The sequence below is a fragment of the Saccostrea echinata genome, unplaced genomic scaffold, assembly GCF_033153115.1.
Source record: "Saccostrea echinata isolate AGI-Se365-2 ecotype Australia unplaced genomic scaffold, CSIRO_AGI_Sech_v1 ptg000053l, whole genome shotgun sequence".
Classification (NCBI taxonomy): domain Eukaryota; kingdom Metazoa; phylum Mollusca; class Bivalvia; order Ostreida; family Ostreidae; genus Saccostrea; species Saccostrea echinata.
In genome coordinates, this window is record NW_026889802.1 from 289,930 (window position 1) to 309,992 (window position 20,063).

Genomic DNA, 20,063 nt, shown 5'->3' on the forward strand with positions numbered 1-20,063 from the left:
CGGATATTTTACTGGAGAAAGACATTGATGCCAACTGACAACTAAATTTTATGATAAACATGATGACTTCAATTCTATTGTCAACTTACCTTATTTATGTAGCATTCTACAACTATCACCTGCATATGGAGTATATGTCTCCCAGTTGATTCAATATGCAGGAGCATTTTCTTCATGATTTCTTAGACGAGACAGGCTATTGTCAAATAAGTTGACGATACAAGGATATCAACAAAAGTCAACATTCTACGGCCGATACAATGACCTTGTTAGTAAATACAATCTATCGTTAAGTCGAATATTGACTGACTCTTTCATGCAAATTGTAAGGTCATTATTTTCTCACTGTATTGTCTACGGATTTTTCCATTTACCTGGTCAATCCATGACGAGAATCGAGCACATGGCGGGCGTGGCCGATCGACAGGGGATACTTACTCCTCCAAGGCACCTGATTTCGCCTCAGTTTTTAGAGGTCCGTATTGTCTGTGCTCATAATTTATATTTTTTTTAAATGGATTTTTGAGACTGATCACTGTTCGTTATCTCCACATTTATAACATGAATTGGATTATTTATTTTGCATGTCTTCCATTTTGCAATAGGGATTGTTTCTCAGACTTCAAATTCTTGATTCGAAAGATATCAATATGTTACTGTTGGTTTATAAATGATGCACGGCTGACGACGGAGGCGCTGCATGTTCTTTATAATTTTCCGTTTTCGAGATTTAATGACACGTGATTTATCTTAATGTGAAAACTGAAGTAATTAATCTTCCTCTGTAGGCATAATTGTGACAGTGAGGATTGTAATTCTTAGATTTTGTTCAATAATCACATTTTTGGTTCTACATAACTAGAGTAATAAACGATTTGCAGGCATTGTGATTGCGTAATGGTGTTAAAAACGACAAGAAACGAACGGTTTCTGAAATTTACAATTGCCTGATATTTCTTTTCGATAGGTAACTTTTTTCTTGGTGATTTTAACGATAGGTTTAAAGATAATAACAAATTATATTTTTTACATTCATAAATTATTCTTATTAAAGATTTTAAATGTCTACATAACTATTCTTGGCATGGTTTATTAGATGTTTATATAATGCATTTATTAATGATAAATATCAAACTCTAGAACATCTTATTTGCAAATATAACATTTTTTACATTTTCCCTGGAAAATATAGAAAAAAAAAATCATATAAAATAATTAAGAGTTAATATCAATCTTTCTATGCTAAAACCGTATTTCGTTATAAGGAAAAAGCGACATCGTATTCTTGCGTAATTTTCTCCATATATATATTATTCATTTAAAAAGAAGTCATCATGTATTATAAGACAGTATTTTATAAACCTATGGTAATAAAGAAAATAAAGAGCAAAATAATGGCAAACTAAGAACTTATTCCACTTTCAAAAACAACTTTGGAAGAGAGCACTATCTAAACATTATCAATAACTATGATCAGAGGAAAAATGTAACTAAACTACGCATTTCTGCACATCAATTAAATATTGAAAGGGGAAGATATGCAGGACTTCCCCCCGAATCTAGAAAGTGTTCTCAATGTAATATGCAGGAGGTTGAAGATGAACAGCATTTTTTGCTTATATGTCCAAAATATAAGAATGAAAGGTTGCAATTAATGGAAACAATTTCAAAAATCAACCCAAATTTCTCTTCTTTGACATCTGCTGAAAAACTTGTATGGATTTTGAATAATGAAAATAAAGAAATTTTATGCTTACTTGGAAAATTTATGTCTGAAAATGGTAAAAGAACCAATGTATAAATACATCTGTCATCATGTACATGCATGCCTTTTTCTTCAATTTTACTTTATTGTATTTTTTTCTGAAATATATTACAATTTTAAAGGGGAAAAAAAACCATACAAATGTATAAATACATGTATGAACAAGTTGTAGCATAACATATTTGTATTGTCTTGGGATCAATGACAATAATTTGGACACTTGACACTGGTATTGTCTATGATTATTAACGCTGAATACAATATTATATAACTGTTTATGTAACTGTTTATATACATACATGTATTTATATATATATAAACAATGTATATTGTGAATTATGTTTAAATTGTGCATTTATATATGTGGAAATGCCTCTCGGGGCCCTTGATTGGTAAATAAAATATCTTGTATCTTGTGTGTGTATATATATATATATATATATATATATAGATATAGATATAGATATAGATATATTATATGTAACGTAACATAATGTTTGAATAGATTGGATTTGTTTAGCGAACAAAAAGATCCGGATTTGAAAAAAACATAAACATATACGTACTTTGTTATCATGAAGTTTTTGTGGACTATGTAATATGCAGGTCAACTTAGGACAAATATACGAAAGCCCAGAAGGCTCATTCGAGATTCGAGTTTCGAAATACGAGATTCGAAATTCGAGTTTCAAGATCCAATATAACCAATCTAAAGGCGGATTCAATATTTGATTACTCCCCTTTATTAAGTTTTTACTATCAAGAAATCACTGAATATATTGATAAGAAATGGTAATTTGCTTATAATGCAAGAAAAAATTATTATTGATATGAAATACTAAGGATCGTCTTTACACTGCACAGAAATTTAATTAAGGATACATTTCATTATAGTTATGGGTGAACTTGTGCAGTTAGACTGATCTACTATTTGATATGGAATAATATAAATTCCAGTCTGTATTATATATATAATTTTTGATTAATTCAAGTATTCAAAGCCTAATTGAGAACTTAATTTTTATGTATTTCTCCTACTGGGAAAGAGTGGTATTTATTCCCTTCGGCTAATGTGTACGCTAATGTGAAGTCACAGATTTCACCTAAAGCGCATCATTGCCGAATTGCGGATAGACAAGGAGGGAGTCGCCCCCTCTCAATAGAATGGGGGGGGGGGGTCGGAGGACCACTTTCTGCGATCTTGGAGACATCTATCATTGTCATTTTTCCAGTGAATATAATTATAAATCATTTAAACATATTTTTATGAAACAGAAATTAAAATCTTCATGACCACTTTTAATAAAATTGAGAAATTTAAAAATCCTTACACAGTGCTTGGAAATTATGGAAACTTCTTTACTGAATAATCTAAATATAATTTTTAAAATGTTTTATGTTTGACTCCCTACTAAGGCCACATCAATAAATTTTTTTTTGTTCGTCGGACCCGGGCGCTCGTATTTAAGCAAAACTATACAAATAATATTAATTTCAATTCCCTGCACCATGGAAATTCTGTGCTATTTTCTATTCCATTTCCGCTCTATTTTTCGTATTTAAAATCTGCTTACCCTGCAAATCAGAAAAAATACAAATTTTTTCACGCTCCGACTAAAAATTTTGCCTACAAAAAAGTAATAATATTATTATTTAACCGCTTGCCCGCTCGTACTTTTTTTTATCAAATGTCCGACGAACAAGAAATTAAATTGGTGTGGCCTAATTCAAACATATTTCCTAATTTCTATTCCCTGTCCTAATCGTAGACTCCTTGTCATTTTTAATAGTCTTATATCGATTTCAAGGTAACATTTCAATTTTAGATTTAACCAGCTATAAAAATCAAAAGTTTTATATACTGTAAAAATTGGATAGGCATAAAAGTGTGGATTGCTAAAAATACTTTTATTGCATTTGATGAAAAAATATTCTAGTAACTGGTAAATAAATAAGATTTATGATCAACTTTCCCCCATTTTTCAACCAAATACATGTATAAATAAATATTTTTTTACATCAAGAAAATGATGTGTAGTCTACAGCCTTTTTGCCTATATGGAATATACACCATTGGGAAAGCGAACGCAATTTTTCTTTATCACTACTACGATGTCTTTCAAGATTTCCTGTGTACACTAAAAAGGCATACATGAACAAAGTAATTTTAATAGCGATTCTCTGTAACCACTTAAACTTCTTTGCCACGCATGGTCACCGATTTTGATGAAACTTTGCATATTATTACAACTTGACACCAGAAACATATATCAAATAAAATTTCGTTGCTATGTGTCTTGGTTGCCATGGTAACAGCCAGAAAAGTTGAAAAAAATGAGATTTTCAGCTACTTTGAATCTTTATTAAGCCTTAATAAAGACTAAGAAAAACAAACAATCCATTCTCACAAAAACATGACACCTTGTTGCCACTTATGCTATAAAGAAACTATTTAGAATTTATCTCTTAGTAAGTGGTAACCATGGATACATTTGGAATACATTTTAGATGCTGAAAGATGCTGAAAAACGCTCAATATTCGCTTATTATAGATGTTACATGATCAAACTCAATCAACAACCAAAGAAAAACAATAAAACTATTTGACCTTAAGTAATTAGGTGTTGGCAATATTATACTAAAAATAACTTTCATGGTTGCCATGGTAACACAGTGTAACCATGCAAAATTTGTTGCTAAGATTGGGTTAATGCTACTATCTTGAGGAAAAAACAATAAAATTCATGACTTGCACATATACATCCTTAGGACCTTGCAACACCAACAAGATAAGAAAAACTGGGATTAACTGTTACTTTACAGTGTAACCATGGAAACAACGTACCAGTTGTTTAAAGTGATATTTTTTGCTGTTTTAGGATTTTACTTACCTTTTAATCAAGAAACATTTATTTTACTCACCTTGAATAGTACTTATCTGGTAGAACTAATGTTGAATATCATATATTGATTAAATTTGTTGAAAAATACAGAACTGTTGCTATGGTTGCCAAGAAGGGAAAATGTTCGATTTTGTTAATTTTATATCAATATTAAATCCTAGGTGCAAGCTTTTTGCATCCAGTTAGAGATTGGGTGGTAGTCAAAATTGAAAGTCAGGTTAGTTGTTCATATATATCAATCATAAAAGTTTTGGGAATCTACATACAAGGGTACGTATCCAAGGAAACAGAATATTTTTCAGGTTTTTATGCATATTTTTTCGGTTATTTTCCATAGCAACGCTTTATTTAAAGAATTGAATTTGAATTTTTTGAAATGTGAAAATTAGGGTCACACCAACGCCTTTAAAAAATGATCATCAGTTACATAGAGATATGCTTTTTTAAAAGATAGGATAAGATTAAAACACTAAGAGAGTAAATTTAAAATTCTTTTGTGGTATTAAAACCATGGCAACCATTGCCAACCTATAGGAAATATCATATTTCGTCCTAGGTATATGTTATTTGGATCTCTTTTTTATTATTTGCTTGCATTTCAACCTATAATTGATTTTATTCTTAAGTGTATGACTATATAAAATTAAATGAACAAAATCATTACTTTTGAATACTTTGTTTCCATAGTAACGTATTTAATAGTTGATCTACCAAACTTGTTTATCATGCATTTAAGACACCAGGCCTTCAACTTTCAGAAACGGTCATTACCACTTGTTTGCTTTGCTGCAAACGTTAACTGTGGGACTCTGAACGTGTTGAAAAATGCCATTTTTCAAAATTTAGGACATGTTGCTATGGTAAACATGATATGTAGCAACCAATCTTTGCCTGATTTGAGTTTACGGTATCAAAGACTTTTATCATGGAGAGTTTGGTGAAATTCTGAGACTATGCGTGCCACAGCTCCTATATAAATGTTCAAGTCATTACAGAGAATGGCTCTTAATACGTCCTCCTGGTAGACAGACATCTCGGCCCAACGACACCTCCGCCCGTCATGCTTGACATCTCGGCCCTAACATGCCGGCCCAATATTGTTGACACGTCGGCCCATATAAAAGACACCTCGGCCCAAGCAAAATTTTATTATGGAAAAAAGTTAACAGCGTTTGAATTGGTTTTATTGGTATAATTATTTTTTCTGACGATTAAACGATTGTTTTAAATTTAAAAAAATATGGGCCTTAATCTTGTTTTTTTTTAAAAAAAAAGAAACATTTTATTGTTTATATAGATCGATCTATATGACTTCATTGTATATTTGTTTCTTTTTTTTCTGTTCTTTTCTTCTTCCGAGGTGTCTTATGAATGGGCCGACCTGTCTTCAATCTTGGGCCGACCCGTTTGAGCCGAGGTGTCATTGGGCCGAAATGTCAATGGGCCGAGGCGTCGTTGGGCCGAGGTGTCTGACATTCGTACTCCTTTAGGCTATGATTTTTTCAAAGTCCTAAAGGTGTATAGAGGGTCCATTGTTTTAATTTGTTAAAATAATTAATTTTTTATTATTACATCATGTATTGAAACTTGTGTATTGATTGGTTATGTGTCTTGCGAGACCCGAGCGGTTTCCCAATAAATTATTATCGAATATATAATTATTTTGCCCATGCATCGCAAGATTGACACTGAATTTTGATAACCGAACATTTGTCTACCGCTGTAATAAAATAAACAACATAGGCATAGGACCCTGGGCATGTGTCTCCCCCCCCCCCCCCTCCACATTCCCCTTATATTTTTTACCGATATAATTTACTATAGAAAACATAGCAACTTTATGCTTGTGTCCTGTCAAAAATAACGTCTTATAACCGTGATAACCCCCTGTTGTTTTTTATGAGGGGGGGGGGGGGGGAAGGGGACTTTACAGTGATTTTTTTTTTATTTTATTATTTCCTACGGGCCTGAACAAAGAGAAATCATTATCTTTATTAAGCATGTATATTTCAGCCATCCGTACAAACTTGGTCACTGGTCACTTTCTAACACTTTGTCACAAACTATATATCCACTTTAAAACTCGTATTGGTCACTGGTCACTTTCTAATACCTTGACCTGACCTAAGTCGATAAAAAATGGGTACCAACTGTTCCTTCGCCATGTGCTCGGCACTTTGAAGTAAAAGTTGCGGGTCTTTAGGATGAGACCTTAAAAACCGAGGTCCCGTGTCACGGCAGGCGTTGACACGATAAAGATCCCTCACTGCTCAATAGCTCTGAGCGCCGTGTAAAGGTCAAAATTTGAAGCCATTCACCGGTATAAGGTGACGTCTCTATATGAGGGGAAAATTCTCGAATGGGACGTAAATCAACATACAATCAATCTATCTAATACCTTGTCACAAACTATATCCACTCTGAAACCCGTATCATTACTAATTATTATTAATCGCTAGTCACTTGTTTTATTGCACACTTAACTTTGAAACCCGTATTAGTCACTGGTCACTTTCTAATACCTTGTTACAAACTATATCCTCTCTGAAACCCGTATTACTATTTATCATTAATCGCTAGTCACTTATTTAATTGCACACTAATAATTCTCATCGAGTACAATACATACCCTCCCCCTACCTTTGCTCTTTGAATCCGATTAACAATATTTATTATTATGACATGAAACCTGTAAACAAAGTAGATAGTACGATATAGATATTCTTGATATAAATCTTTTATAATATTTAAGAAGTTATAATATAAATTTAGGCATATTTTGCAAACCAGAAACCCAATATTTTTTCTAATTTCGTTCTGATATATATAACACTCTTTCTTGCATTGTAATATAATCAAATGACCTCTTCGGTTTGAATATATTCAACGATTTCTTGAAGGTCAAAACTTAGCAAAGGGGTGTAATTGAATCTTAAACCGCCTTTGATTGGTTAGTTTGGATCTTGAATTTCGAAACTCGAATTTCGAACCTCGTATTTCGAAACTCGAATCTCGAATGAGCCTTCTGGGCTTTCGTACAAATAGTGGTATTAAATCATGTTTGTGATATGACCCTTGACTTTATGGATATCAAGGTACGAATGCTGTGTCATAGAAGTCTATTTGTAAGGTATAGTGGACCTTTGCTCCATGTTTTTGTTACTAGTAACCAAAAATGCATATTTTTAAGCATATTTTGAGGATAATTGAGGCTGTCCTCTAGAAAATCTCCTTGGCTATATGAACCCGTTTATTTAAATATCTGGTTTATTTACGTTGCTGCCGTCGAAAGGATACAAGACTGATTGTTTTTGTTAGATCCTACAATGACTAATAAAACTCTAGAGAACATTATTTCCTGTATGCTTATTTCTCTACTAGTAAAGCAATTGATATACTAATAATCTGTTTATGAACTTTCTGTATATTACAGTAATGATTTTTTTTTTTTTTTTTTTTTTTTTTTTGGACATCGATCGAGAAGATTACATCGTTGTAAATATTGAGTTTATTTCATTTTCAATATAGGGTACCAGCCAAATCTTCCTGGAAAAATGTTCTCAAACAACGGATAATCATGTACTGATGAGCAGAAACCACTGTTGCTTATACTTACATGGGGTGGGGGTTACATGTAGTGTTCAATTAATTCTTCTTGATCTAATAAAACGTAAAGAATTCTTGAATTGATTTCAAATTGAGATTAAATTTACTTGATTTTTAGTTTATCTCCATCACCCAAACGGAAATTGTCCTCGCTACAGACAAAATTCAGTTTATGGAGCAGAGGGCCATTCTTCCTGAAATGTTACTTTCTCATCAAGCTTAGATTGTAAAATTGTCAGTTTGATCTGCAATTTTGTCTTATATATCTTTGTCTATGACTGTGGCAAATTATAGCAAAAAGTAGCCTATTTTAACGTAATAATAATAAAAACTTACAAATTGAATATCACTGTCAACATTATATTGATTTATATCACTAAATACAGTGAACACAACATGTTAAAAAAAACTCAGCTATAAAAATGAATAATAATGCCTTTTAAAATAAATAAATAGATAAAATAAGGATAGCAATGTGTTTAATTTAGCCTATTAACAATGGACACAACAAATTTACGATGCGTATAACAATCCAAATGTTCTTAAGGATCCTAGGACTGTGGCAAGGACCGGGGGCTTAGAACGTATGGTATTTCTCACACTCACTTTAAAGTTAGTCACGTGTCAATATTTATCCGGGAAAGCTTTTTCCGGGTTTCTACTGAGTCCGTAGTTTAGAGTATCACCGGCATATCTCGCGTAAAGTCTCTGTTGTTTCTCGAATTCGGCTTTCAGTTTCTCGTCCTCATAATTAAAATATTCCCCAGCATCAGGGTTTGGGTATTGTGCCAGAGATTTTTCCTGAAACATATAAGAAAACATTGAAATTAATTGATCAAAGCATAGGGAATGTAGACCACAATACTAGTTGCAATAGATGAGTGGAACCCCGTACATACCAGCGAAGAAGCCAGGTTAGCTATTTGGTTCTGGACATCCATTTTCCAGTTCTGAAATTAAAAAAAAAAATTAAACTATATGTATTTCTTTATTTATCATAGTGACAGGTGTCAAACAAAATAGATAATCACTTAAATAGAATCATATCACAATATATGAATACCCGACCTAATGGACCTAATATGTCATTTGCAAAATTATTTTGTTGAAAAACATTCTGATTGTACACACACGTACTCTGAAGTTGATATTAAAAAGATGATTGAATTTCTGATTGACAATATCTATTTTTTTTTTTTTTTTTTTTTTGTGGAGATCAGGTATTCCAACAATCTGTTGGAATTTCCGTGGGTACCAATTGTGCCCCGTTATTAGCAGAACTATTTTTGTATTCATTTGAAGTCCCGTTATTAGCAGAACTATTTTTGTATTCATTTGAAGCGGAATTTATTAAAAAACTGCTACATGAGAAGAAGAAAACACTTGCTGTGGCCTTCAACTCAACATTTAGATATATCGACGACGTATTATCAGTTAACAATAGTTACTTCCATTCATATGTCGACTTGATATATCCCAGTATGTTTGAATTAAAAGATACCACAGAGTCTGGCAGATCTGTTTCATATTTGGATATTTTACTAGAAAAAGACGTTAATGGTACCTTAACAACGAAGCTTTATGAAAAACGTGATGACTTCAACTTTTCAATTTTCTTCCCTTACTTATGTAGCAATACACCCTTATCACCTGCATATGGGGTTTATGTCTCTCACTTGATTCGATACGCCAGAGTATGATCAATTTATAAACGAGGCAAGCTATTGAAAAACAAGTTGATGAAACAAGGATATCAACATTCTCGTTTGAAGTCATCATTTGGCAAGTTTTATGGTCGATACAATGACCTTGTCAGCAAATACAACCTATCATTATGTCAAATGCTGATTGACGTTTTTCATACTAATATCTACGGATTTTTCCCATTTTCCCGATCATGACAAGGAGAACACGGCGGTCGTCAGGGGATACTCACTCCTCCATGGCACATGATCTCACCTTTGATGTTTTTGGAGGTCCGCGTTTGCTCTGCTCCAGCCGATTTGTACTGTTTAAATGGACTTTGAGCTTGAATACTGTTCGCTTTCTCTATATTTGACTTTAAAAAATACTATAATATACTTGACGTGATTTTCAAATTACATAAATGTTTATGACTTCTTGAATAAGCTCGCACTATGAACTTTGTAAGTTTTCTTGGGTAAAATGACATTAACATTTGAAATTTGTGGTCCATATATACATATATTGAAAATTATATCAGTGAAGTTATATTTGCATATCAAATATTTCAAAGCCAGATGACTAAAAGAAATGCTCACCAAAGGTTTGCAAAATTACGTCATATAACTAAAAGAACCCACGGTTTACAGGTTATCATAGACGCTACCAATGCATTATTTATTGCTTTAAAAGAAACTTTCTATGTTACTAAGCAGAACAAAACACAGGGGTATAGAGTCAAACACAGGAAATCAATATGTATATATACTGCACGAATTTGATGTGCATACCCTGTTTATAATACTGCATAATGTGGAACACGAAATTCCAAACAGTTACGTGTATTTCTATTCAAACCACTTGTACTTAACTATTTTGTCCCTATAAACTAAACTTGCCATTGAAATTGATAACTTATTCCAGTTATATTTATAAACTAATCTAACAGTTCTCCAGAGTTTGTCTTATATTATTTAAATCAAGGAAATAATTCAATTTCTTATAGGAACATTTATTACATTTTGAACAGTGAAATATTGTGATTTATTTATTGAATAAAAGTGATATTCTCTCACAGTGTGAAAGGATACGAAAGTGTGATATTCTCTCACAGTGTGAAAGGATATAAAAGTAAGTAAAAAATATTTTTGGCCTGTCATAAGATATAGTAACTAAACCTTCTTGATAGAGACTAAAACTGCTAATATCTTTCCAAATATGTTGCTAAAATCCATTGAATAACATTGAATATCCTCTCTATATACATAATATATCATTGTGTCCTTAACTGACCTCAAATAACTCTCTCTTCTCCATGCTCCACTCGTGGGGGAGGGTCCATTCCTCGGGGTGGGCGCTGTTCTTGTTCAGTCCACTAATGGCGGGGAGATCCACGCTACTGGCACTGTCCGAATTGTCTGATTCCTTATTCGCCATTTCACAAAGTCTGAGAATGCTTTATAAAGCTTGAGTCAAATACACGTTTTCCGGGTTGATTTCACTGAATTGTAAGCTGTATGGACACCAACCAACTAACAGACAGACAACCGAACGTTTCGACACCTTGAGACAGACAATGCGCCAATGCAGCGAAGATTCCACAGCGTTAATCAGTTTTCATTTTATCTCAACACTAATGTTTAATAGGTATATGAATTAAGTTGTTAAGAGACTACCTCCTCTACGTTAAGTCGGGGTTATCGGATTTATGAATTACTGTTCGGGTCCAATAATTACTTATTGACGGGGGGTTTTAAATTATGCATGTGCATTGGAGTTGAACATAGCGAACCTAGCAACTTGTCTTTGAATTGGTCTCATACTTTCGATACCCTGCTTGTCTACATATTACTTATCAGAGACTTCATACCTTATCTAATCATCCATTTAAAACACAATACAAAATATAAATGAGCTGTTAGCCGCTCACGTCAATGATACGGATACCGTCAGACTATCCACGCACTGTGCAATGCTTTGCAGGCATTGGGGGCTTATCATAAGATTTTGTGTCAATAGATTTTGTTTCTGTTAAATGATTTACATTTTATATTACCTATAATCCTGCTCAAGAATTCGATTTGTATCGACACCTGCTGTAAATTACACCAGGGACGTATATACTAAGTAGTATACATGTCCCTGATGAAAGTCGGTAGCTAATCTCTGAGAAGTGTGGAAGATCAAAGTTCATTAAAGGTGATTTTTTCCGAGAACTAGTAATGTACGTGAACTTATAAATTAAAATACATATAAAATTAACAACTATATTTTAATTCACTTTGGAATAAATCCAAACTTGTAGTTTCCTCGATGAAATAGCTAGTATGAACTTGATTTTCCAATTACAATGTTCTAACAGTGCACGTTTAATAATTCAAAGAGTGGTATACATATTTTCCCTTGAATTACATACAATTACATAGAGTTTCCTATCATCTGATTAAACCCTAATGGGAATTTCAACATTATTAATTAGTGGTTTAAATTGGCACCATTAAATATTGTTCACCGCTTTAATGATTAGCACCGGAATATACGTACATGGATGTCATATCAAGGATTTTTAATCTGAAGTAAAACCAAGTGCATCGTAAAGCACAAGACGAAACTGCCAATAAAATGCAATGAAACTAAATGTTGCTAAAAGTGCCTAAGGTCAGGATACCCCAAATCTGGAAAAAGTGGGGAAGGGGGGGTTATTATAGCTTCTTGTATTTCGCTACTTTTTGATTCAAATTAATTTGTCCATGATAAAATTAGAAAAAATGTATATACATGTATATATATTTCTTTGGGGGGTTTCATTTTTTTCCACTCTTTCTGCAATTAATTTTAGTAAAGAAATGTAAGTACATGTAAAGACATTTCGGGAGAATGAAGAAATGAGGCTGCTTTGATAGGAAAATTTCGTGATAATTGTGTGTTTCATCATTAATAAGAATTGTTTTACAAATTTTTGAATATCCTTAATATATAAAGGATATTCAATGTTTTGTAGATGAATATGGAATTTATTTCGCGAGTGGGACGGAATCTTTGATATTTTCACGAGTGCAAAGCACGAGTTAAAATATCGAAAAATCCTGTCCCACTCGTGAAATAAATTCAATATTCATCTACAAAACATTGAATATCTTCTGTGTACACTGAAAAAAACTTCAAGGTATGGTTAACATTTAAAATGATCAATTTTAAGTATTTATCATATTTGGGCACTCGGTCAAAATCCTTCATTAAAACCAGTTATTCGCTATGATATATTAATTTTGTTGTCCAGAATTATGATTTACATATAGCAAGATTTGCTTGGTCAAAAAAAAATTGTAACAAAAACATTTGAATGAAACAAAAGCTCCCCCCCCCCAAAAAAGAAGAAAAAACGAGTGTCAAGCACCGTGTCTGAAGTCCTCTTGAAACAGATTTGACGAATCTAATTGTCTAGGGAGGACAATCACAACGAGTCAGAAAAACAAAATTCGAAGTGTCAGAATATTAATCTCAGCTAGACTGAATATCAAATATCGATTTATCTCTCTTTTTTTCTAACTTTCAAAGCACACATTACTAAAAACAGTTATTTACGTCTTTTCAAATATAAAATCACCTAAACATCAGGAAAGTCTTGGCTTTCTTGTGCACTAATATCTTTCACTCACAGTTATCTTTTAATTTACAAACCATATTTTTGTCATGCAAACATGCTCTCCCGGAATGTATGTATACTTTCATATTACTCAACCGTTTTCCCACATTCAATCATGTACATACATTTTTAGGGTTGATGCTTTATCTGACAGCATAATCATTTCCAAATGTTACAATTGTTATCTGAAAATTTCAATCGCTCTATTTGAAAAGCCTCCTGGTAAACATTTTAACGGATGCGCTGTAATGCATTTCACGTTAAAATTCTATAATCTTGGAATCGTTGTTAGAAGCCTATTGGTACAACCCAGTTAACCCCTTTGTCTTTGTTGCTCGGTATTAAATGAACTATCAAATTCATTGTGATCAACCGCTACAGATAAATGCAATATTTGATCATGTCGATGATATCACGTCAATAATTCATTCGCAATTAAAATTCAAATATTGAAATAAATGTTTTGATGAGATAGATCAAGTCTGTCAGTTGTGATGGGAAAATTCTGCCAGATGGGTTGTTTTTCTAAATTTTCAAGTTGGACAATTATTATTTGAAAAATCGTTATAACGTGTCTTTGAAATGAACTTCAAATGAATCACTTTAATGTACGAATCACGGATGGTAATTTATGCAGAATTTTAAAATGAAGCAAATTAAAAGACGCCAAATCCAAATATGATAATGATTTAATGGAATTAATTTATAAGGTGCAACTACCTAAAGGACATAAATTTTTATGAGGTGATTGGATTTCGATTATAAAATGCATCCACCAAAGCCCACGAATTCAGCTTCGCGACTGAAGGCGAAGAAAAAGCACGTCATGAAAGACATAGAAGAATGGATGGTGAAAGACCTCACATTGGATCTTAATCAAGGAAATACCCGGATGTCGGGCAAAAATGACGATACTGTGACAGAAGTTCGCATGCTCAAAGCGCGGCTGATAGACTTGGGAGTTGAACGTTACAAGTTTCTTTCACATTTCTCCCATGAAAAGCAAAAGTTTCTAGAAAACAGGAAACGCAAGGAAGCAGGTGCCAAAAATCTGCGTTCGTACTCCACCATGAGTGAACCAATCATGTCGTATGGAAGACCAAGTACAACATCTTCCCGACAATCTGGAAACGAACGAAGTGATGTCGCAAGTGTGGTCTCCAAGAAGACAGAATACAGAAGTCCTAAGGAGTTTGTCCATAACAACACTCAACAAAACCTACATCGCCCTTTGCCGCCACACAGAGCCAAAACTGTTCAGTTCTTCCCTCAAGCCCTCGATAATAAACAAAGGAGCAGGGATAGCCGTACTGTCGTCAGTGAACCTCCCAGGCTTGGAATCAGTCGGGAGAATACCATAGCATCCAGCGTGTATAGCGCCGCTAACTCAGTGTCCTCCTTTAAAAGGGACGAAGACACCTCCTGGTCTAGGCGGAATAAACTCAGCAAATATGGTGGAAAATGTCCCAGTGTGACGGGCGATCCCCGCTACGCCTTCCTGGAAAGGGCGCTGTCCTCTAAGTATGATAAACACATTAAAACAAATGTTACAGACATCGTGAACAGCATTGAATCTCTTCATAAACCCCCCAAAAATGCCAAGGAGGCGAAACCAAAATGGGAAGAAAAGATTCAAGCCTTTATGAAAGAAGTTGGTATAAGCTGGTTTCAGGATTAAATACACTTTTTGTTACTGATTTCGTTACAATTCGGCTGGAAAAAGTGTATCCCCCTAAATGAGGAATAACAAGTCAAAATAGATACTGTACCTCTTAATGGATTTTTTGTACTTTAATTTCTCATTCTTGTTTTTGGAATATATGTCAAATGAGTACTCCGGAATAAAAATAATTTATTTGATTTGCTGAAACGTATTAATTCGGGTACTACCAATGACAAATTTACAAGTTAATAGACTGCTAAGCGCACATGCATGAATTTTAGTGAAGCTATGCTACCCTTGTTTGGCAAGATTTTAATTCGTATAGCAGACCATGTCTTTTTATCTCTAGATGACGATTTGCTCCTTAGCCATTCTTGGGGTCTCTCGAAAGACTCACATATCATTCGAACACGTCTTCACTTTAACGTTTACTTGTGATTTTTAAACGTGTTCACATATTTGTACAACATTTCAGCCTGATTGCTTGAAGATGTCTATAGCTTTTAAATATTTCTTATCAAACTATGGAAATTTTTGGTGAGGTTCAAACTGCTGCTTCTTGTATTGCCAAGAGTAACAATAATACATGTAATATTTTAGTCAAGGCGTGATATCAGTGTATTGCTATGAACATTTGTTTTAACCTTTATGTATAATTCATGAAAAGTTTAACTGCGTATCCTATGATCGTAGGAGAATTGGTCCATGTGATGGGATATTTAAATTCTATAACAAAATTAAATGGCTTCCTGTTAATGACAAGCTGTTTTAATTTATCAGACACTGGGCATTGGGTCCTCTGTAACTGCGCTTAGGTACCAGGGTATCCGGTTTCCACCAGTCTGACAATGGCGTCAGAATAAACACAATCGTGGCGGTCAAAAACTCAAAAGTGCACACCGAGACTATAGCAGTCTTCTTGACATACATGTATTTATAAGATATGCTTGTCATAAGCCGGTTTTCAAATATAAATTACAATCACGTTATCATGTTATGGTCGGAAGACTTTGATTACATGAGATTGGTTGAATAAAAAGGCTTCCCCCAACTTTTTTCTTTTAAATGTAAAAAAGAATACGGGTTGTTGTTTATTAAAAGTTTTCTACCCCTCTGAGTCATCAAAATGCATATTAAGCATGTACTAGTATCAGTAATTTTATGGTGGTCGAGATTCTACAGATATGAAGAATATGTGTAATTGTTTTGATTATTATCCTAATGAAAAGATTGAAATGAAGCCAATTTTATTCAAAAATAGCTTGTCACTAACCCAAATACAAGCTAGAGGCGCGTCAGGAGACCGCTATGATATGATTCATAGTTGTAACTTCTGTTGGAGTATTCAGCAGTCCTGGTAATCATAGTGCAAAACATTTTTTAAAAAAGTCGCATCCATACGATAGAAAAATAAATGGAAATGACAACTCTAAATTTTTGCTATCAAAAATATTTTTCTGATATCAGAAAAGAAAAATTATATCAGAGGATAGGCGAGATTTTGTTATCTCAAAAATTCTATTTTCTGACATCAGAAAATTGATTTTGATACATAAAAAAAATTGATTTTCTGATATAAAAAATCATTTTGCGGTATCAGAATTCAGCTAAATTATTGTTAATCATTAAAAAGCTTTTTTTGTGTAAAAAATTCATCAACAATTATTACTGTGATTACATATCTACGATCTTCTTCCCAAGGACGTTTCAAGACTTATTTGGAAATAAGAGACTAGTTTTACTTACTTCTCAACATTGTAAATGCATGCATGTTCATGTTTTATTTGCTGCTTAGAATTGATTTGCACAGTTCCTACGAACATGATTAATTTGTTGATTTCAAAAAATAAATCTACATTTGGAAGAATTGCATGTTTTGTAATCTGGAAATGATTTTCCGACATCTATACTTATAAATTAATAAACTTTGCAAATAAACTCCGAATTGGGTGCGCCCGAGTTCTTACTAACTTCTCTAAGAATACACTAGATACAAGATGTTGTCCGTAAACTATATTTAGATTTCACTCGCATAGTAAGTATCGTGCATTAAATTAAAAGTCTACTTTCATTTTCTATAAACAGCCATGAAATAGCAGAAACGTGAGTACGGTGGCGTGTCCGGTTGGCGGATCTAAGTTACTGGCAATTTTTAATGAAACTGGCAACAAGCAATCGTTTATTTATTTCATAAAACGTCATCACTGAATTATTCAATCAAAACTTGATTTAAATGATATAAAAGAAATAAGGTGCGATAACCGATTAAAAAGGGAAATGTGGAAGTTATTTTCGTCATTCACCGATCTTAATATTGACGGAAGCTGCTAGAACATCATATAGCATCGAGCCCGATGTTAAAAACATAAAAAAAAGCTTTTGTGTGAATGGTCATTGAAATAATGGTAAATCATTGATAACACTATAAGTTGTGAATATATTTATATATCGAAAGATTATTACATATATGTAGTAGGTTTTCCTAATTTTATCGGTAAAATTTGTTTATATCAATTCCTCACTGAGAGCATAGTGGCAACGAACCCGAAGTACAATTTGTACTTAGTAATAAACTTTCTTACACGAAAAGAGAAAAATAATGAATAAGGTATTATTCAAATACAATCAAAGCTGTAAAATTTTGTGCTTTAATCAATACATTTCAATTTTTTTTTCTGAATACAGTCTTTTGTATCAAATACTCGGCCTATTCATAGGGCGTTAAATGCTAATTTTAACAAAGGTGCTTGGGTCTTAGTTTATAAATAAGTATGAATCTTATTGATATATGTATGTAAAAAAAGAAAAGTACATTTTTACATATCAATGAGGTGCATACATATTTATAAACCAAGATCCAAGTACCTGTGAACTTCTACCCCCCCCCCCCCCCCAAAATCAATTTATCAGTAAAATGTGCATATCCATTGCTTTCATCCTTGACGGAAAAGAAATAAGAGCATCTGAAGAACAATATCCATAACATAGTATAACAGGTTTCACAATAAAATAAACTTCAATTAATGAAATTGTTATTTTTCAGGTTTTTACGAAGGGGGGGGGGGGGGGGTTGGGGGGTTGGAGACGTACATCTACTTCATGCGGGATTTTGGACAAAGTATTTCTTCCTGCTGTAATCCTGTAGGAGTCAGTAGAAACTACAATATATTTTCTGTCGGTAGTGGTTGAAATTCAATTCCCCGCGCTTGCTCGGGATTTTATCTAGTAAAATATAAAAAACAAAATGTTAAAATCTACTTGTTATACAGTTGTTAAACCACTTACTATCTTATTTAACATGTCATTATCAAAAAAGCGTTTTCATTCATTGTAATAATTTGTTTTATCGATATCAAGCCACATTTTATCAATTATTAGAAACATATCATGGTATTGTTCAAAATATTTGAAGAAAAATCCTGTTGCATGGTTTTCTGTGATCTTCTAAAGCATTTGACTGAGTATGACACAAAGGTCTCATTTTTAAATTACAAACCTGGGGATCTTCTCTTAGTTTTCTAAGTAACATTTCACCAAAATAATGTATAAAGATTTGTTGTCATCAAAACTGCAGGTATATCCCAGGGTTCTGTCCTAAGGCCACTTTTATTTCTGATATAGGTAAATGATGTCGCTGTAAATATGTTATCGACGTGTAGATTCTTGATGACAATTCGCTCAAACAATCCTCATACAATGTATTACATACTGAATATAAACTAAATCACGATTCACATCTTTCGGAAGTGGCATCTAAAATTCTACCCTTCCAAAACAAAGGTCATATTTTCAACAAGAAAAATATTTCTTTTATGTCTAAAGTAAGTAATTCTTAAAGGCGATAGACTGGAATATGGTGAAGTCCATCGTCATTTGGGTCTGATATTGTCGCAAAACCTTAGCTGGTCGATCTGAATAATTTGACAGTATTGTAAAGGATGCTTATAAAGACCTTGGCTTTTGAAGAAAAAAAAACTAAAGTTTAAAATTGGTAGGAATAATCTCTCAAAATTGTATACTACATTTATAAAACCTTCGCTTGATTACGCTTCAGTTGTTTGGGATGGCTGCTCTAACCAGGATGCTGAAAAGCTTGAAAACGTACAATTATCTGTCGCTAAAATTGTCCTAGGTCTTCTAATTTTTGGGTGTAAAGAAACACTTTACTCCGAAACTGGTTGGGAAACTTTAAAATTCGTTCGACAATCATTATAATAATAATAATTATTATTATTACAGGGAAAGGTTTTCCTAAGTTGTTAGAACTTGTAACCAATCCCTTTGTATTAATTATACAATAAAATATGTTCAAAACAAACTTTAAAATGCAGGCGCTATATCGCAAAAATGACTACCATGTTCAAAATTCACAATGGGGGAGTGCCTGAAGATCTGAGTGATAATGTCACAAACAAATGTGAAAATGTATCCAAATACAATACCCGCAATTCACTGTTCACTGTTCCAAGATGCAAATTAAAGATCTTTCTTACCAGATGACAGGTAACGGTAGCCTATAAGGGCGTTCGCTTCGTGATCGGGAGGCCCGTGTTCGATTCTCGTTCGCCGCGCCGCGTCAAACCTAAGACGGAAACATAGGTAGTGACTGTTCCTTTGCCAAGCGCCCGGCACTAGAAGTGAAAATCAAGGGTCTTTCGGATGAGACCTTAAAAACCGAGGACCCGTGTCACGGTAGGCGTTGGCATGATAAAGAACCCTCACTGCTCAATGGCCCTGAGTGCCGAGTATAGGTCGCCCTTCACCGGTATATGATGACAGTGAAAAATTCTCGAATGG

The 20,063-nt window shown here is 33.3% G+C and overlaps 2 protein-coding genes across 2 annotated transcripts; one reads left to right on the forward strand and one right to left on the reverse strand.

Annotated features, from left to right (window-relative positions):
* Positions 1–8,736: 8,736 nt before the first annotated feature.
* On the reverse strand, positions 8,737–11,652 carry LOC133204450 (uncharacterized). The gene is made up of 3 exons (XM_061340177.1): positions 11,251–11,652; positions 9,174–9,224; positions 8,737–9,075 (listed from the first exon to the last, which is right to left on the reverse strand). The coding sequence occupies exons 1-3, from the start codon at positions 11,392–11,394 to the stop codon at positions 8,899–8,901; spliced, it is 372 nt and encodes a 123-aa protein (XP_061196161.1). The 5' UTR covers positions 11,395–11,652; the 3' UTR covers positions 8,737–8,898.
* Positions 11,653–14,077: 2,425 nt separating this feature from the next.
* On the forward strand, positions 14,078–15,463 carry LOC133204411 (uncharacterized). The gene has a single exon (XM_061340138.1). The coding sequence runs from the start codon at positions 14,370–14,372 to the stop codon at positions 15,279–15,281; it is 912 nt and encodes a 303-aa protein (XP_061196122.1). The 5' UTR covers positions 14,078–14,369; the 3' UTR covers positions 15,282–15,463.
* The last annotated feature ends 4,600 nt before the right edge of the window (positions 15,464–20,063 follow it).